This window comes from Camelina sativa, chromosome 5 (assembly GCF_030686135.1).
Source record: "Camelina sativa cultivar CO46 ecotype springtype chromosome 5, ASM3068613v1".
Lineage (NCBI taxonomy): Eukaryota > Viridiplantae > Streptophyta > Magnoliopsida > Brassicales > Brassicaceae > Camelina > Camelina sativa.
Window position 1 is genome coordinate 23739317 of NC_141884.1, and position 16265 is coordinate 23755581.

At 37.9% G+C, this 16265-nt stretch overlaps 3 protein-coding genes, 1 non-coding gene and 1 pseudogene across 5 annotated transcripts; 2 read left to right on the forward strand and 3 right to left on the reverse strand.

The window, feature by feature from the left end:
* The first annotated feature begins 1006 nt into the window (after positions 1-1006).
* Positions 1007-1113, forward strand: LOC147944244 (small nucleolar RNA R71). Its single transcript, XR_015558627.1, has one exon. It is a non-coding gene; the product is annotated as a small nucleolar RNA R71 (small nucleolar RNA).
* Positions 1114-3711: 2598 nt separating this feature from the next.
* Positions 3712-6177, reverse strand: LOC104789515 (putative F-box protein At1g58090 pseudogene; annotated as a pseudogene).
* Positions 6178-8023: 1846 nt separating this feature from the next.
* Positions 8024-11527, forward strand: LOC104787484 (ATP phosphoribosyltransferase 1, chloroplastic). 2 transcript variants are annotated; one of them, XM_010513081.3, is made up of 11 exons: positions 8024-8656; positions 9024-9083; positions 9183-9296; positions 9494-9559; positions 9642-9749; positions 9858-9941; positions 10347-10448; positions 10535-10648; positions 10724-10804; positions 10888-11007; positions 11210-11527. In XM_010513081.3, the coding sequence occupies exons 1-11, from the start codon at positions 8369-8371 to the stop codon at positions 11303-11305; spliced, it is 1233 nt and encodes a 410-aa protein (XP_010511383.1). In that variant the 5' UTR covers positions 8024-8368; the 3' UTR covers positions 11306-11527. The 2 variants fall into 2 exon arrangements, 1 of the variants encoding a protein (XP_010511383.1); XR_015557449.1 differs by having other exon boundaries at positions 8152-8656; positions 9642-9776.
* Positions 11528-11731: 204 nt separating this feature from the next.
* On the reverse strand, positions 11732-12917 carry LOC104787483 (uncharacterized). The gene has a single exon (XM_010513080.2). It carries the CDS (start codon positions 12738-12740, stop codon positions 11925-11927), a length of 816 nt encoding a protein of 271 aa, XP_010511382.1. The 5' UTR covers positions 12741-12917; the 3' UTR covers positions 11732-11924.
* Positions 12918-12948: 31 nt separating this feature from the next.
* Positions 12949-15287, reverse strand: LOC104789514 (methionine--tRNA ligase, cytoplasmic-like). Its single transcript, XM_010515201.3, has 3 exons — positions 14595-15287; positions 13485-14513; positions 12949-13396 (listed from the first exon to the last, which is right to left on the reverse strand). The coding sequence occupies exons 1-3, from the start codon at positions 15165-15167 to the stop codon at positions 13163-13165; spliced, it is 1836 nt and encodes a 611-aa protein (XP_010513503.1). The 5' UTR covers positions 15168-15287; the 3' UTR covers positions 12949-13162.
* Between the last annotated feature and the right edge of the window lie 978 nt (positions 15288-16265).

Genomic DNA, 16265 nt, shown 5'->3' on the forward strand with positions numbered 1-16265 from the left:
CTCGGACTGTCCAGCTCGATCGACCACTCGAGCATGCACTCGGTCGAGTGGCTGCTCGAGTCCATGGTCGAGCTCAGGTGCGAGCTCCAATTGCTTGTTACAAACATCACTTGGGGCTTCAGTAACTAATGAATTTCCCCAAACTTGAACTGCACTGTCCTCAGTGGCTTCTTCCTCATGAACTTGAATGGTTTTGGCTGTGAACTCCCTTGGATTTTGGACAGCTTTTCCAGGGAGTTGGTTGGGTTTTGGAGCTGAAGAAGAGGCTATGTTACTCTCCATGTACTTAACTCTGGAATTCAGACCCTCAAACTTCATATTCAGATCATTGTATTGAGATGTGAGCCTTTGGTTTAGCTCAGCAAACTGTTTGGCTTCCTCTATCTTCCCTTGTGTTTGACCAATCAATAGCTGTTGTACCATGGCTCTAAGGTCTTTTTCCTGCCCTTGGTTAGTCTGAAATCCTGGTGGGGGACACAACTGGGGCTGGAACACCTGTTGTTGTTGTTTGGTGACATAGTTTTGGTGCTGTTGAGGCTGTTGAGGCTGTTGAGGAGGGTAGACTTGATCTTGTGGGTTGGCCACATTTGTGCTCCTATAGGACAGATTATTGTTCCTAAACCCTCCTTGGTTATAACCCTTGAAGCTTCCTTGGTTTTGCATATAGCATAACTCAGCAAACTCATTCTCCCCCTCTTGAACTGGAAGCTCCTCTTCACTAACAAAGTGAATAGACTTTTGCTGACTTAGCAAGATCCTATCAAGCTTTTCATTCACCATTTTCATATCCTTCTTGTACTTGTCTTCTTGATCAGTTGATGATGACCTTATGGTTCTGTCATAGTTCTCATTGTAGTTCCCATCAGACTGTGCAAGGTTCTCTACTAACTCCCAGCCTTCTTCCACAATGTTATTGAGGAAGTTTCCATTGGAGGCTGTGTCAAGAAGCATTCTGAACTTGGGAAGCACTCCTCTATACAATGTGCTCAACAAAGACTCCACACTGAAACCATGGAGAGGACACTGAGTTTGGTACCCTTTAAACCTCTCCCAAGCTTCACAAAAGCTTTCATTACTCCTTTGAGCAAATCCAGAGATCTCATTCCTTAGTCTTGCTGTCCTAGCATTGGAGAAAAACTTGGCCAAGAAAGCCTTCTTCCATGCATCCCAAGTAGTGATTGCACCAGTAGGGAGAGTCTTTTCCCATAAATGAGCCTTGTCCCCAAGTGAGAAAGGGAACAACCTCAGCTTGAAACCATCTTCACTTACTCCATTGATCTTGGTAAGACCACATATTCTATCAAACTCATCAAGATGATCTAGTGGATCCTCCATAGGCAATCCATGGAATTTATTTGCCTGAATCATTGAGATCAATCCACTATTGATCTCAAAGTTGTTGTTGGCAACAGTTGGTGGCACAATGCCAGCTCTTTGGTTGTGAGTGTTGGGTGCATCTCCAGCACCAATGTTCCTTGGTTTCTGAACCTGATCCTGTTGATCCATAGCTACTATAACCTCTTGTTGGTGCTGAACAACTCTCCTTTGCTTAGCTCCTAAACTCTTGGTCTTTTTGTTGATGTTGTCAATAGGCCTAAGAAGATTGTCCTTTCCTTTAGACCTTGTGTGCATTAAGAGACACAAACGATTTTTGCTAGGCAAGCGACTGAGCACAGGCTCAAGTAGGAGGTCAAGTCGACTGGAAAATGATGGTTATAGAGATCCGGCTTCTGGCTCGAGCAGGTGCTCGATCACGACTCGGTCGAGTGGTGGTCGAGTGACTGGTCGAGTGGTACCTGAAATGGAACTGCAACCCAGAAACAGAAGATTCAAGCACAGCAACCTCACAAGTGTATAAACGAACTTAATCTTAGACTAATATGGATCCTAAATGTCACAACACACACTCAAATGGGCAACCGCGCCAAATTGAAACAAGTTTATTTGTGGTGGTGAATGATGATGATGATGCAAAGATGAGAAATGAATGGAATGATGGATGAGTGTTTCAATTCCCCTTATGCTATTGCAGTACAAGAGGTATCAATCCTAAATGAGTGTTTGTGAACAGTTAAGATATGCATATGAATCTAAGTTAAGACAAATGTAAAGATTGTTTGTCACTAACAATCCTAAGATGAAAATGTAAAATGCATAAAGTAAACTACAAGAACTAAGAACTAAATGCAAATGAAACAGGATGATTATAACAGTAATGATGCAAGAACAGAAATAGAAACTTCTACTAATGAACTAATGAAAGACTAGTAATGAACATGACACTAAGTAAATGCAACAGAAATGCAACTAGAATGAAACAGGAATGAAACAAGGCAATCACAAATCATGAAACACAAAGTTCTGGGGATGAACTCGAGCAGCACTCGACCGAGTGTAGGTCGAGTGAGTGGTCCAGCTAGACAAATTCGGAAAAACAGAGCAATGCAATAAAAACAGAGTAATGCTAAACCAAATCAAACTACAAGCAAGCAACAGGATTAAGACTGTAAATTCAATAAACAAAGAGGGTCCTGAGGATGGATTCATGGGATGAACTAATCATTGTGGTTGTCTAACTTGGTCAACAAATCTCAAGCAAACTTTGAGCTAACCTCTAGACATATAAATCTAAGACAAGTTTCTCCCACTCTCATGGTCAAGAAACAATCAAACCTATGCATCTTCTAGACTTGTTCTCACACAATAAAGAATCTACACAAGCAGGCATTAAGCAATACATCTCAAACCAAACAAGACTTCTAATCTCTTAGCAAGCCTAATGGTAAGCTCTAGATCTAGCCTTATCTATGCTTCCTAAACATTGGTGTGATGCTAAGAAGCTTGAAATTAGACTCTACCCTCTCAGATATAGAATCATCATTAAGATCATCTACCCTAGAAGAGATCTACAACAATCAAGCTTGACCAAATCACACAAACCACAAGATCAATCCATCCTAACCCATCCTCAAGATCCTAAGCAAACTACTCACAACAATACATGATGAACAAAGTCAAAAACCCAGAAAATATTGAAACTTGCATTATTAGAAAGATTAAACAAAGATCTTCAATATTGATGAAAGGATGAAACTCAAATTCTCAATATCTTGAAAGTTATAGAACCAACAAAATACAAGAATCTAGTCTTCTTTCTTAAGGAAGTACAAAATCTTAAAAATAAAAATGCAAAAGGAATAAAGCTAAAAAAGGTAAAAACTAGGTTTAGGGAATATCTAAAAAGTTGGCCTCTTTGGTGGCTGCAGGTACAAGGCCTTATATAGGTGAGGAGGTGGAAGCCCTAAAAATAGAAAAAGTCAAAGTAGTCAACGGCTCGGTCAACTCGACCAGTGCTCGGTCGAGTGGCTGGTCGAGCTGGCTTCTCTCGTGCAATCTCCACTCGGTCGAGTCCTCCTCAGCACACGGTCGAGTGTTTGGTCGAGTGTGCGGTCGAGTTGGGCTCTGGACCTTGGTTCTTCAGCCTTAACTCCCTTGTTTCCTCCTCATGATTGCTTCACATCTCCTCAGCATTGCATCCATGCCCCTTAAGCTCCAAAATCACCTGTTTATGCATGAAAAGATGCAAATGCAATGCAACTAAACTCTAATGCATGATTAGTCCTAAAGCTACACAATAATGATGAAAATGGCTAGCAAAAGATGCAAACGATGTGAATAAACTAAGGGAAAACATGGTAAAATATATGAACATCACCGATTCACCACTCTCTTCCCTTTCCCTTTCTTATTCCCCGATGAATCCGCCGCACTCAGTTTCTTAGCCGGAGAACCAAATCCTACTCCGGAAGAGCTTGAAGAATTCTTCGGTTGAGCTGGATCCTCTGTTGTCTCCGGTTTGGTTTGTGGGATTTTGACATTTGATTGCGAAATTAGGGTTTCTGGTACTGAAGAGACGATGAAGAAGATGATGACCAAAGAGGAGACGACGGTGAGGAAAAAAAAATCTCTCGTCGGGGAATAAGAAAGGGAAAGGGAAAGGGAATAACATCAACGTTTCTTTCGTTTACAAGGTGACACGTCAGCAGAAGAACACTTGAAGAACAGATCTTAATTAAGATCATTTGGCCTGATCTAAAAAACACTATTCATTATTTCTCATTTTAATAAAGCCCAAGATCACCTCATTGTTTTGCCGATAAACATGGCCTTAGTGTTAAAAAAAATTTCTAGTCTATGCCCAAAATATATCGCGTCAGGTGCAAGGGGAACCCAATTTATTTTCCATTTGGTCAACTTTGGAGCCACCGAGTACACAAGTGTAGGAGACATATGGTCCACAGGTTGTGTCATGGCTGAACAGCTTCTTGGACAGGTTGGAGTACTATTTTTGCATTACCTATATGATTTTGGGTATACCAACAAGAGAGGAGATCAAGTGCATGAATCCAAACTACACGGAATTAAAATTTTCCCCTGAAATCGATGTAGTATTTGTGTGTTGCATGAATTGTGTCCTACAAAACTCTCTAGCATCCCTCCTGAAACCGTGGAACGCCTTGTCCCTAAACATACCGGTAAGCACAACCACTATATGTCATTGCACTGCGTAAGTTGTTGGAGTCTTCAATGTTTTCTACACACAACATGTTCTCTTCTTCTCTTTAAGCTCTCTGTATCTCAGCTTTGGAGATTTATAACCTTCTTCTCTGTAAGCTATACTATATAAACAGGAATCACTGACAGAGAAACGAATTTGTATATCTTCCCAGGCTCACAACCCGATTTTAAGAAAAAACCTCTATTAATTAACCAAATTAGGCCAAACAAATTGTGGTTCTATCTTGAGTTCAACTTTTTAGGACAGACTTAATTATATATATGATATATAATAATAATAATTATATATAATATATAGTACCCTTTCAGACCAATGAGAAAGGCTTCAAAAGAAGAAGAAAATTGATTCATAAGAAAGCAAACTACATGAAGGTAAAATAAATAAATAAAACAATAAAGCAACAATGTAAATCAAACATTAAAAACATTTCTTTTTGGTTCAGTACCCTCAGCCAAAGCCTCTCTAGAAATGGTGATTAAACTAGGAACATAGACACAGGATTTTAACTGCATATATGCCACTTCATCTATCTTAATTTTTTTGCACAGATCTCCCCTCACAATATAGACCCAAGCTTGTTTAGGTTTCTGGGGAAGAAAACACGTAACGAAGGTCTTTCCATAGACATTATTATCGACGAAGTAACTTGAAGAAATGTTGTTGCAAACCATGGGAAACTTAGGTATTGAGATAGTCATGAAATTAATCCACACCACATTATCCCCATTGCCAATTTTCTTATCTGTCACCCAAATCTTAACCTCTCTTCCTCCTATGCATTGTTGTAACACAGAAAGCCGATCTCCCTTGTAAATCGCGAGGCCACGAGTATGTGAATTACTATGTGTCCCCTTAAACGGTAGAATACAAAAGGTCTGTACTACCTCTTTCGAAAAATCGAACATTCGGATGAAATAACTTTTACTAGTATAAGCTGTCCAGTACAAATTTCCATTCAGGGAGACCGTGCAATTACATTCATCTACTATTTTCTCTTCTTCGCGATAACGTTGACTTGTATGATAAGTAACGTCCCATGCATTGGTTGCAAATTTGAAGACTGCAAATTTCGTAATAACTTCATCAAACTTCTGAGTCCTAGTCTTAATATACTCGTAACTTCCAATAATCTTGTAACTCTTTTTGGTGTTACTACCATCGTAACCCATGCTCTGCCTGCTGCTATATGGAGGACACTTATCCGGGTCAATCCATTCAGTCTGATTAAACAACGGGTTTCGAACCAGGGCTCCATTATCAGAGTCGGACAACAACAAGTAACCATCGCAGGTCCCCTCGAGATCATAACGGCGACCGCGTAAATCAAAACATAAATCACTAATTTTTATAGTCGGATCGTCCTTGTTGAGATCGACGCTTATCGGATAAAGATGGGAAAGTGTCTTTAACAAGATTTCTGGGCGAGCGCAAGCAAAGTTTCTGTCGACGAATCTCTTATCGTTAAAAAGAGTGTTCCATCCTTTGCAAACTGATCTGAAGCGAACGAGAGATCGAGGTGGAACTCGAACGAGTATCTCCTCTTCTAGTTCGGGTGGAAGGTTTCTCACCGCCATTAGTGGAAGCTTTCTCGCAACCATTATTAGAAGGTAGAAATGGAAAATATCTAAGTCTGCCAGAGTGTTTTAGTGGTTCTAAGAAGGACCTGTTGCAGTTTATTACTGATAGACTCAAGTCAAGTTTAGGTGGTTGGTATAAAAAAATGTTATCCTTGGGTGGCAAAAAAGTTTTGTTGAAATCGTTGGCCCTAGCTCTTCCTTTGTACGCCATGCATGTTTCAAGTTGACTAAACAATAGTGCAGACAACTCACAAGTGCAATGTGTCAGTTTTGGTGGAATGCAAGTGAAGATAAGCACAAGATATATTGGGTTTCTTGGGAGAAGGTTTGTCAGTTAAAGAAGCGGGGTGGGCTTGGTTTTAGAGACATTGGTCATTTTAATCAGGCGCTCAGCATGGCGGTTGTTGGATGAACCAAATTTGTTACTCGCTTGAGTATATAAAGCAAGGTATTTTCATGACAAACTTTTTCTGGAAACAAAACTTGGATATAGACCTTCTTATGTGTGGTGCAGTATCATGTATGGCCGTGAATTATTAGAGCGGGGAGTTATGAAGTCTATAGTTGATGGTCGGGATACTAATGTTTGGCTTGATGGGTTTGTGATGATTTCCTATGACATCCTTTCAACAGAGAATTCAATATTGATCTCAACTTGAAAGTGTCTTCGTTAATAACAGAGGATAGGGTTTGGAACCAGCAATTGGTTAATGAATTGTTTCCTCCTTCTATAATCCTTTTGAATCTCACCAAATCACAAACTTTTTAAATGAAATATTTAACAATTCTACCAAATATCCTAAAAACTTTTTAAAATCTCTCAAAATCTAAATTTTCCTAAATTCCACAAAATCTTACAAATCATAATTTCAATACACCTCCTAAATCCCAACATGCATGACTTTATGTTTTCGTTAAAAAATTGTGACCACCTATACCCATGTTCACTTGTAAGCTATCTAAGGGTTAATAGATTCTCCCTCTCCCCACTAATACAAGGATTCATCCTGAAATCTCTTGGGATAAAAGTTAGAGACTAGCCATTAACTGATGCTTATCTTTTGATTTATTAATTACTATAGTTTATTGGTTAAGGTGTAGCCTCTTTAATTTATGATCTCAACTTTGTAATGTGTGTTGCATACTTCGCTCATGTCATAAGGCTTCACTGAAGCCGCATTAGCTATGATGTCATTGTCCTTATGACAATCATATTGGCCTTTCACGGGTATCACTTTATTTTGATCTAATTGAGTTTTTTTTAAGTTTCCATTACGAATAAGTAATCACTAACTAGACTCGAGCTATAAATGGATGAGAAAGCTACCTTCAATTGCCTAAAGCGTGAAATAGTGAACAAGTGGTATATCATTCAACTTCAAAGCATACTCAAAACTTCAAAACCAAATTGTAAAACATAAACTCAGGCTAAGAACACAGAACATATCATAGTAAAAAAAATATATATGTAATTATATTTATATAAGCTCTTACTATACGTTAGCTTATTGGAGAAAGTTTTCCTCATCGATATTAAAAATAACACATAAAAATGTGGTACATATTGCGGTGGGGTGGGCCGTCCACTCTAAACATTTTCACAATTTACAAAAAAAAAAAACAAATTACATATTGTACAAAATCCCCGAAATAAATATTATAGTTAATTTCAGATGCATTATCACTTACATTTGAAACTTAACAAAGAAAAATGAAGAAGTATAAATTAAAACCTCATTTGGAGCATGCATTATTAAAACCCCCATTCTATTTTTGTTCCACTCTCAATTCTACACCGTTATTCTCGTCTGGTCCGCAGTCACATTCTAACCACACTTGTCCCATCCGATCCACACCGTCCACTTCCATCCTTGAAATATTATTATTGCACAAATTAGGATACTACTACTGCCACTCTCTTTTTCCTTAATTCTTAATTAATTCATTCTTTCACGTATTTGTTATAAAGCTTCCCTTTAAATATAAGAAAAAGTCACCACCAAAAATATATAAAACGAAACGCATGGACCAGGCCTTCATCAAGTGTAGGTAGTGGCATCAAGAATCTTGTAATCAGTATCTGGCGGCTGCTGTGTTGTGGTGACCTTTCCTTCTTCATTATATATATTTCATTCTCTCCGGTCAACAAAAAAAAAAATTAACCCTTTCAATCTCTCAAAGAGCTACCACCACCACACCACAATAACTAGGAATGTCTCTTCTTCTTCTCCCTACGAATTTACAACAATGCCCTTCTCCATCCACCTTCCCTTCTCCGTCGTCCCCTCTTTTGTCTCCGTCTCCGTCTCCGTCTCCTTCCACCGTCGTCGTACCTCGTCGGAGATGTCTCAGATTGGTTACTTCTTGTGTCTCCACCATTCCAACCTCTGTTTCTAATGGCTCTGCTCCCGCTTCTGTTGTTGTCGTTGAGCGAGAGCAGATTCGTCTTGGTCTTCCTAGTAAAGGACGTATGGCTGCTGATGCGATTGATCTTCTCAAGGTTTGTGATTTTTTTAACTGTTTGGGTCTTTCAGTCTCAGTCTCAGTCTCAACAAACATAAAGACTGAGACTTTTTTTTTTCTCGTAAATGGTTTCAATTGAGACTAATTTATAAATACTTAGCTTTCAGCTTCTGTGTTTGATTGGTTCTGACAACTTTGATTGATTCCACTCAAACTTTGATTGGTTCTGAGAATTTAAATTTAGCAAAGTTGGGATCTTTATAAAGATCGAATCTTGGCTATTTCTATTGTTGAAGCTCCATTTACTCACTGAAATGTTGTTCTCCCTGTCACTTTGAGTGAAGTGAACATAGTGATTTGTAAATCTCATATCACGATTTTGACGTTTCTTGTTTGTTGTGAAGGACTGTCAACTGTTTGTTAAACAAGTCAATCCTAGGCAATATGTTGCACAAATTCCTCAGGTATGCTTTCAAAGCAAACTCAAAACCACAGTGTGTTTGTTTTTAGTTTTGTGTTTGACTTATGGTTGGTGTTTTTTTTTTTTTTTTTATGTCCTTCAGTTACCGAACACTGAAGTTTGGTTTCAACGCCCAAAAGATATTGTCAGGAAGTTACTCTCAGGAGATTTGGATCTGGGCATCGTTGGTCTTGACACGCTTAGTGAATATGGTCAGGTAAGTGATGACCATAACAGTTTACTACTCTTGAAGAGTTTTGATATCATGTTCAGAATGTAAGAATTCTTAGTGGTGGTGGTTATTATCATTATGCTCATTGTAGAGACAAAACCACCAGTTGTTGTGCTAGCCTATATAGAATTTAGAATACATATTATTGCATCATGAGTAAGATGTTTAAGTTTTCATTCTAGGAAAATGAAGATCTAATCATTGTCCATGAAGCTCTCAACTTTGGAGACTGCCACCTATCTATTGCGGTATGCTCTGATCTATTATCATTGGGGTCTTCCTATCATATTACCGCAGATGGTTTACTAATTGCGTCTCAAATGATCTCAGATACCCAACTATGGGATATTTGAGAATATAAATTCTCTGAAGGAGCTAGCACAAATGCCCCAATGGAGTGAGGAGAGACCCTTACGCCTTGCTACTGGCTTCACCTATGTATGATGAGTTACAGATTCTCCTTTGGTGCGCTGTTGTCATTAATATCTCTCAGAGTTCATTTTACTTCAATATAATATTTGGGAATGATTCAACTGGTTTTTGCAGCTCGGCCCCAAATTTATGAAAGAAAACGGCATTAAGCATGTTACATTTTCAACTGCAGACGGAGCACTGGAGGCAGCTCCCGCGGTAAGATTACATTATCTTACATCTACAACATAGCTATGCTGTATTGTCAGACAATGGTTCGTCCATAGGGATAGAAAAGAGATCAATTTTTCAAAGAAACTATAGTTTGCTGCATATTTATGATTGATGTGTTCGATCAATTTACGTGGTTTCTATCCTTATCCTTTGTTGTTTGTTTAGCTTAAACTTAGAATTGCCTATGGATGGAAATATTTGTCTTGATTGTCAACGAAAATTTGAACATTTGGCATTAAGTGTTACTTGTATTGTTATCTGAAAACAAGTGTTAAACTGATATGCTCTGCGGAGGATAATGTTGTCATTATGTACTTTGTAGTCTTCTGATTTCACATCTACTGTACACTGCCATCAGTATATGTTTACTCGTATGTTCTTGTTAATTAGATGGGCATAGCTGATGCCATTTTGGACCTTGTGAGTAGTGGGACAACACTCAAAGAGAATAACTTAAAAGAAATAGAGGGAGGTGTTGTGTTGGAAAGTCAGGTGATGTGAACTTCTTGGATCCATGAGCTGTCTGTTTAGAATCTGTTGGCGACCATCAATCCTCAACATCTATTTTTCATTTTCAGGCGGCACTTGTGGCAAGTAGGAGAGCATTGACGGAGAGAAAAGGTGCACTAAACACAGTACACGAGATTCTTGAGAGATTGGAGGCGCATCTTAAGGCGGATGGCCAGTTCACTGTATGCACTTGGTTCCTATGATGTTTTATTTCCTTATTCACCTTCGCTTTCTTTTCTCTAATAATTTAATTTCAGGTTGTTGCAAACATGAGGGGAAATAGTGCTGAGGAAGTGGCTGAGCGTGTGTTGAGCCAACCATCATTGTCAGGATTGCAGGTAATGTTTCAGTATGGCTGAAATCCTCAAGCCTTAGTTTTAAAGTTCTTTCTGATTATTTATGGCTTTCTTATAATGAGCAGGGACCAACAATAAGCCCAGTTTACTGTACAAAAGATGGCAAAGTATCGGTTGACTACTATGCGATTGTGATTTGTGTACCAAAAAAGGCCCTATATAACTCTGTGAAGCAACTGAGAGCGGTTAGTAATCTCTGCTGTTACTTCCATCCCATTGTTTAAATCTTGATGTTCTAGTTTTGGATTAACAAATAGCTAATTGGATTCATCCATAGTTCTAAAAATAGTTCATGTTTCCACTTTTGCATTGATCACGTTCCAAATAAATGTGTGTTTATCGTTCCCTCTCTTGGTTCTCTAGTCATGTTTAGAAATGTTATTGCAGGTCGGAGGCAGTGGGGTATTAGTTTCACCTCTGACCTACATTTTTGATGAGGATACTCCAAGATGGGGTCAGCTCCTGAGAAACCTTGGGATTTAAATGTCTTGCTAAGGAAGATGCATATGCTGAACAAGTTTTAAGAAGACTCTTTGGTGTAGATCTCTGAGTTATGGTACCTTTTTATTTTCTTTTTCCTCACCATGTCGTCCTCCTTGCTGTTGTAATTTTTACCCCTCGTTTCTGTAAGGATCTTATTCGTTGTTGTTAATTCCGTTGGAACAATAAGAACAAGCCTTTTTAATAATACATCTTTGCAATAAAGGAAATCATTTGTTCATTAGTTATCACTTGCTTCTCTGTGTTTTTGCTAAACTGGGAGCTGTTTTGGTCTCAGAAACCAATTCCTTCACACAGGCTCGGTCTTGGGAGTTATCAGTCTCTAGAAAGGTATGCTAAATTGGCCATTTTGTGACCGACTTGAAGTCAGTCGCTTCTTCATTTTGTCTCATCAGTGCTATTATTAGATTAGCATTGTAATGATGTTTTGCACTCGAAATCCAAACAAATAAAGAATACACAAACACACACATACACAACACACACACACAAATACAGGCAAACACGTAGATATCACAGATATTTTTTGCATACATTCATAATTCATATATATACACTTGAAGAGTACATGACTTTTCTCTCTGGATTTTGGGTGTTTCAGCTAAAAGTGCAAGGTGGAAGAGGTAGTGTAAAGAGGTCCAGATATTTCAGTCCTAGATTCTTTCTTCTTGAAGAAAAAGAAATCTCCCACAAGTGGAATGATAGGTTTCTTCTTCTTCTTCTTTGTAGTTTTCGCAAAATACCCATCTCTGTTTCCTTTGTTACTCTCAAGTATCTGAGCCAATGAAGGATACTCTTTCTGTATCCTCCTCGTCAGCTCCTTCCTCCTCTCTTCATCTCCGCTTTCTTTCTCTTTCGGTTCCTTGAAGCTCACAGATTTGGTCATGGCTGCTGCGCTCTTCCCTGCTGCATCAGCTTCGGCTTTCGCCATCTTTGACATGTTCTTATGTAGCTCGGCGTTTAAAGTAGCCAAAGCCACCTCTGTCTCTGACTCTCTCTCCTTCAACATCTTCACCTCTGTCTTTGTTTCCGTTATCTCAGCTTCAAGCTTCTTCAAAACATCCATGATCTCTTCTTTTGGACCTTGTGGAGAAGAGGGCAACAAGGAGCGTTGCTTCCATGGAGAAGATGGTAAAGAAGTGGTCTGGCTGATACTAGGACGAGCAATAGGACTTACCGATATAGCAGTCTGGCTGATACTAGGACTAGCAACAGGAGTTCTTGGTTTAGCGGCCTGGCTGACGCTACGAGTAGCAATAGGACTTGCCGGTTTAGAGTTTAAGGTTTGAGTTTGTATCGGTAGCATAATCCGTTGGCCAAATATGGCAACAGCTTCTTTAACCGAGCTAAAAGGACGAGATGTATCAACATGATGTTGCTCGGCATGATTATTTTCTTCCATCTCGTCTATATCCATAATGGAACAATAGATAGAGGAGAAGGTATTGTATTGCTAATGTTTGGTAGAAATCGTTTGGTTTCTTTGCTTTTACAGCAAATTATAGGCATAGATTTGATTACCATTGTGTCAAGGTGAAGACAAAACCATTCTAAGTACTTTTAGAAGTTGACTTGCCAACTACTTCTTGTTTCCTAATCTCTTTACAATGTCCAGTATTATTAGTAAACAGTAGAAACTCCTAATTGCATTACCAATTTTATTTTAATCTTTAAGTGTCAATTTTGTAAATCACAACAGTGACATATGGATAAACATTTTTTGAATTCTCACAAACACAAGAAGACACAAACCAAACACCGAAGAAAATAAAGAACACAATTTTAAAAGAAAACCAGATGCCTTCCTTAAAGAGAAAGATTGACTTCACGATCATCCGCCTATCGAGGTCTTCCAGTACCGTTTGCATCCCTAGCAAGTCTATCAGCTTGACTTCCAGCAAACTTTTCTCTGTAATGGTTCATCTCTTCCTCTTCCAATTTCTTGAACAATGTTTGAGGTGTTCCAATCCTGTGGCTAGGAGGCAGAATCTCCCAAAGTCTACTTGCTTGTAATACCTCTCCTTTTTCGTCCGAGAGTGAAAATTGTGGTGGCAAGTTTAGCTGTTTAAACACCTACAAAACACAAGAGACAATACTAATCACGCTTAGCATATTCTACTAAGTCTAAACAGAATCAACGTTTCTGAAAAAAAAAACTGACCTCACGAGAAACAGATGGCATGAAAGGTTCTAATAATCGCGCAAGAAGGTGTACTAAACCAGCAGCAGTTCTTACAACAACTGCACAAGAAGGTTTATCTTCTTTGTAGAGTTTCCAAAATTTGGTATCCTGCAAGTATGTGTTCCCTGCTTTCGATATGGTCATTGCGGTTTGAAGCCCTTTCTTGAGCTTAACGTTTTCCATAGCTTCAACATATTCTTCCACCAATGTTCCAACGTTTTTCACAAGTGATCTAGTAAAATCATGAGATTCAGGATCAGTAGCATCAGGAATGACAGATCCATAACCTCCTTTATCTTCAGGCTTTGCTATAAAACTCAGAACTCGATTAACAAAGTTTCCAAGATTACTCAACAACTCGTCGTGAAGCTTTGTTCTCAAATCGTTCCATTTAAAATCTGTATCAGACTTCTCAGGCCTGTTGGTCAGCAAGTAGTATCTCCACACTTCGACAGGTATATTTGTATCTTTGACATCATTACCAAACACTCCAACACCTTTACTTTTAGAGAACTTGCCGTCTTCGTAGTTTAAATACTCAGTCACACTAACTGTCTTCATCATAGTCCAATCTTCACCAGTTCCAAGCTGCGTTGAAGGAAACAACACAGTGTGGAAAAACACATTGTCTTTCCCCATAAACTGATAAAGCTCAACATTCTCAGGATTCTTCCACCACTTCTCCCATTCAGATGTGTAACATGATGTTATCGAAACGTAACCAATAGGAGCATCAAACCAAACGTAGAAGACTTTTTCCTTATACTTCTCATGTGGAACTTGAACTCCCCACTTTAAATCCCTTGTAATACATCTCTTCTTAAGCCCCTCATTTTCATCCGATTCAGGCACGTCCTTAAGAGATGCATCTGTCGTTTGAATAGCATTTCGACTCCAAGATCCAGTAACTGATGTCTCTTCAACATACTTTTTCAACTTATCTTTCAGCAACGGAAGCTCAAGAAACAAGTGGTCCGTGTCTCGAAATCCAGGTGTGGTTTTACAAACCTGTTTGACAAATCAATTAATCACTACTAAGAAAAGCCAAATCAACAACACAAATCATAAAGGAGAGAAGCAAAAACTCACCTTACACCTAGGATCTATAAGCTCAATAGGATTCAAAACCTTTCCACACTTTTCACATTGATCTCCACGAGCAGAATCGTAATTACAGTTTTCAGTTGGACAAAAACCTTCAACAAGACGATCAGCCAAAAACTTCTTGCATGTATCACAGTAAGGCTGTTTCATAGTATCTTCTGAAATCCACTCGTTTTCCCACAGCTTCTTGAAGATGTCTTGGCAAACTATTGTCTGTTCAGGAGTTGAAGTCCGACCAAACATGTCGAAACTTATATCAAACCAATCATAAACTTGTTTATGAATTGCATGGTACTTGTCACAGATCTCTCTTGGTGTACAATTCTCTTCTAAAGCTTTTGTCTCTGTTGCAGTTCCGTATTCATCTGTTCCAGATATATATATCGCGTTATAGCCACGAAGACGACAGTATCTAGCATAGACATCAGCGCTTAGAACACAACCAATGATATTTCCTAGATGAGGTACGTTGTTGACGTAAGGCAAAGCACTGGTGATTAGTATATTTCTCTTGCCTGGGATTGGCAACTTGGGGACGATCTTGCCGTCTTCTTCCATGGCGAAAGAACAAGAACACAAGCTAATTAGGGTTTTCCTTTTTCTTTTCTCTTGAAGGATTAGAGAGAGATTATGGAGAAAGACGAAACAGAGGTTTTCTCTTTTCTCTTTAGTGGGGTTACTCATGGTGTTACTCTTGTTAAAAAAATAATAAAAATATGAGAGAGAAAAGTTAAGAGAGAGTAATCGTTACTTGCTGGAGAATTTTGAGAATTCTTTGAGAAACGGTTCTTTACAGGTGTCATTCATTTATTGGCATATATTTTTAAAAATAAATAATAAATAAAAATGTGTAATAAAAATAATTTTTGTTTTGTTTTCTGAGCAATCTTTACCGGTTCTGGATTAAAGATGGTCTAAAATAGAGAGTGTACTCGGCTCGGTTCGGTTCGGTTCGAAGTTTTCTAATTTCTACACGAAAGAGCCACTAATTTTGGGTTGGTTTGCATTTGAGTTTGGTTCAGTTCGGTTCCGTCAATGAAATTATAATAATAAAATTAACTTTATTATTATTATATTACTAAATTTTTATATACGGTTGATGTCAAACTTACTCATTAACAAAATCGTGATATGTGTTACTTATATCGATAATATGTTGACATGTATCATGTTAATTCTAAATTTACTAACACATTAAAAAAACTAAAAATTTAAAAGTAAAAGTTCTAAACCTATTGTTGAAAAGAAATCTACTAACTATCAATATTTGTTTATTCTTTTTATAAAATTATTTTATATATTTAAATAATCTAAGACTCATATATTATCTTACACATTAACAAAATCGTGACACGTGTTATTTGTGATCAATAATATGTTGACATGTGTCATGCTAATTCTAAAATTACTAAAACATTAAAAAACTAAAAAAAAGTAAAAGTTCTAAAACTATTGTAAAAAAAAAGAAATCTACTAACTATCAATATTTGTTTATTCTTTCTTTTCTAATATTTTATATATCTAAATTATCTAAGACTCATATATCATCTTGCTTATAATTTTCAATTTTTATTTTTATTATGTCAAGTTAACTTGATGTCAAAGTTATTCATTAACAAGATCATGACACATGTTACTTGTATTGACATGTGTCAA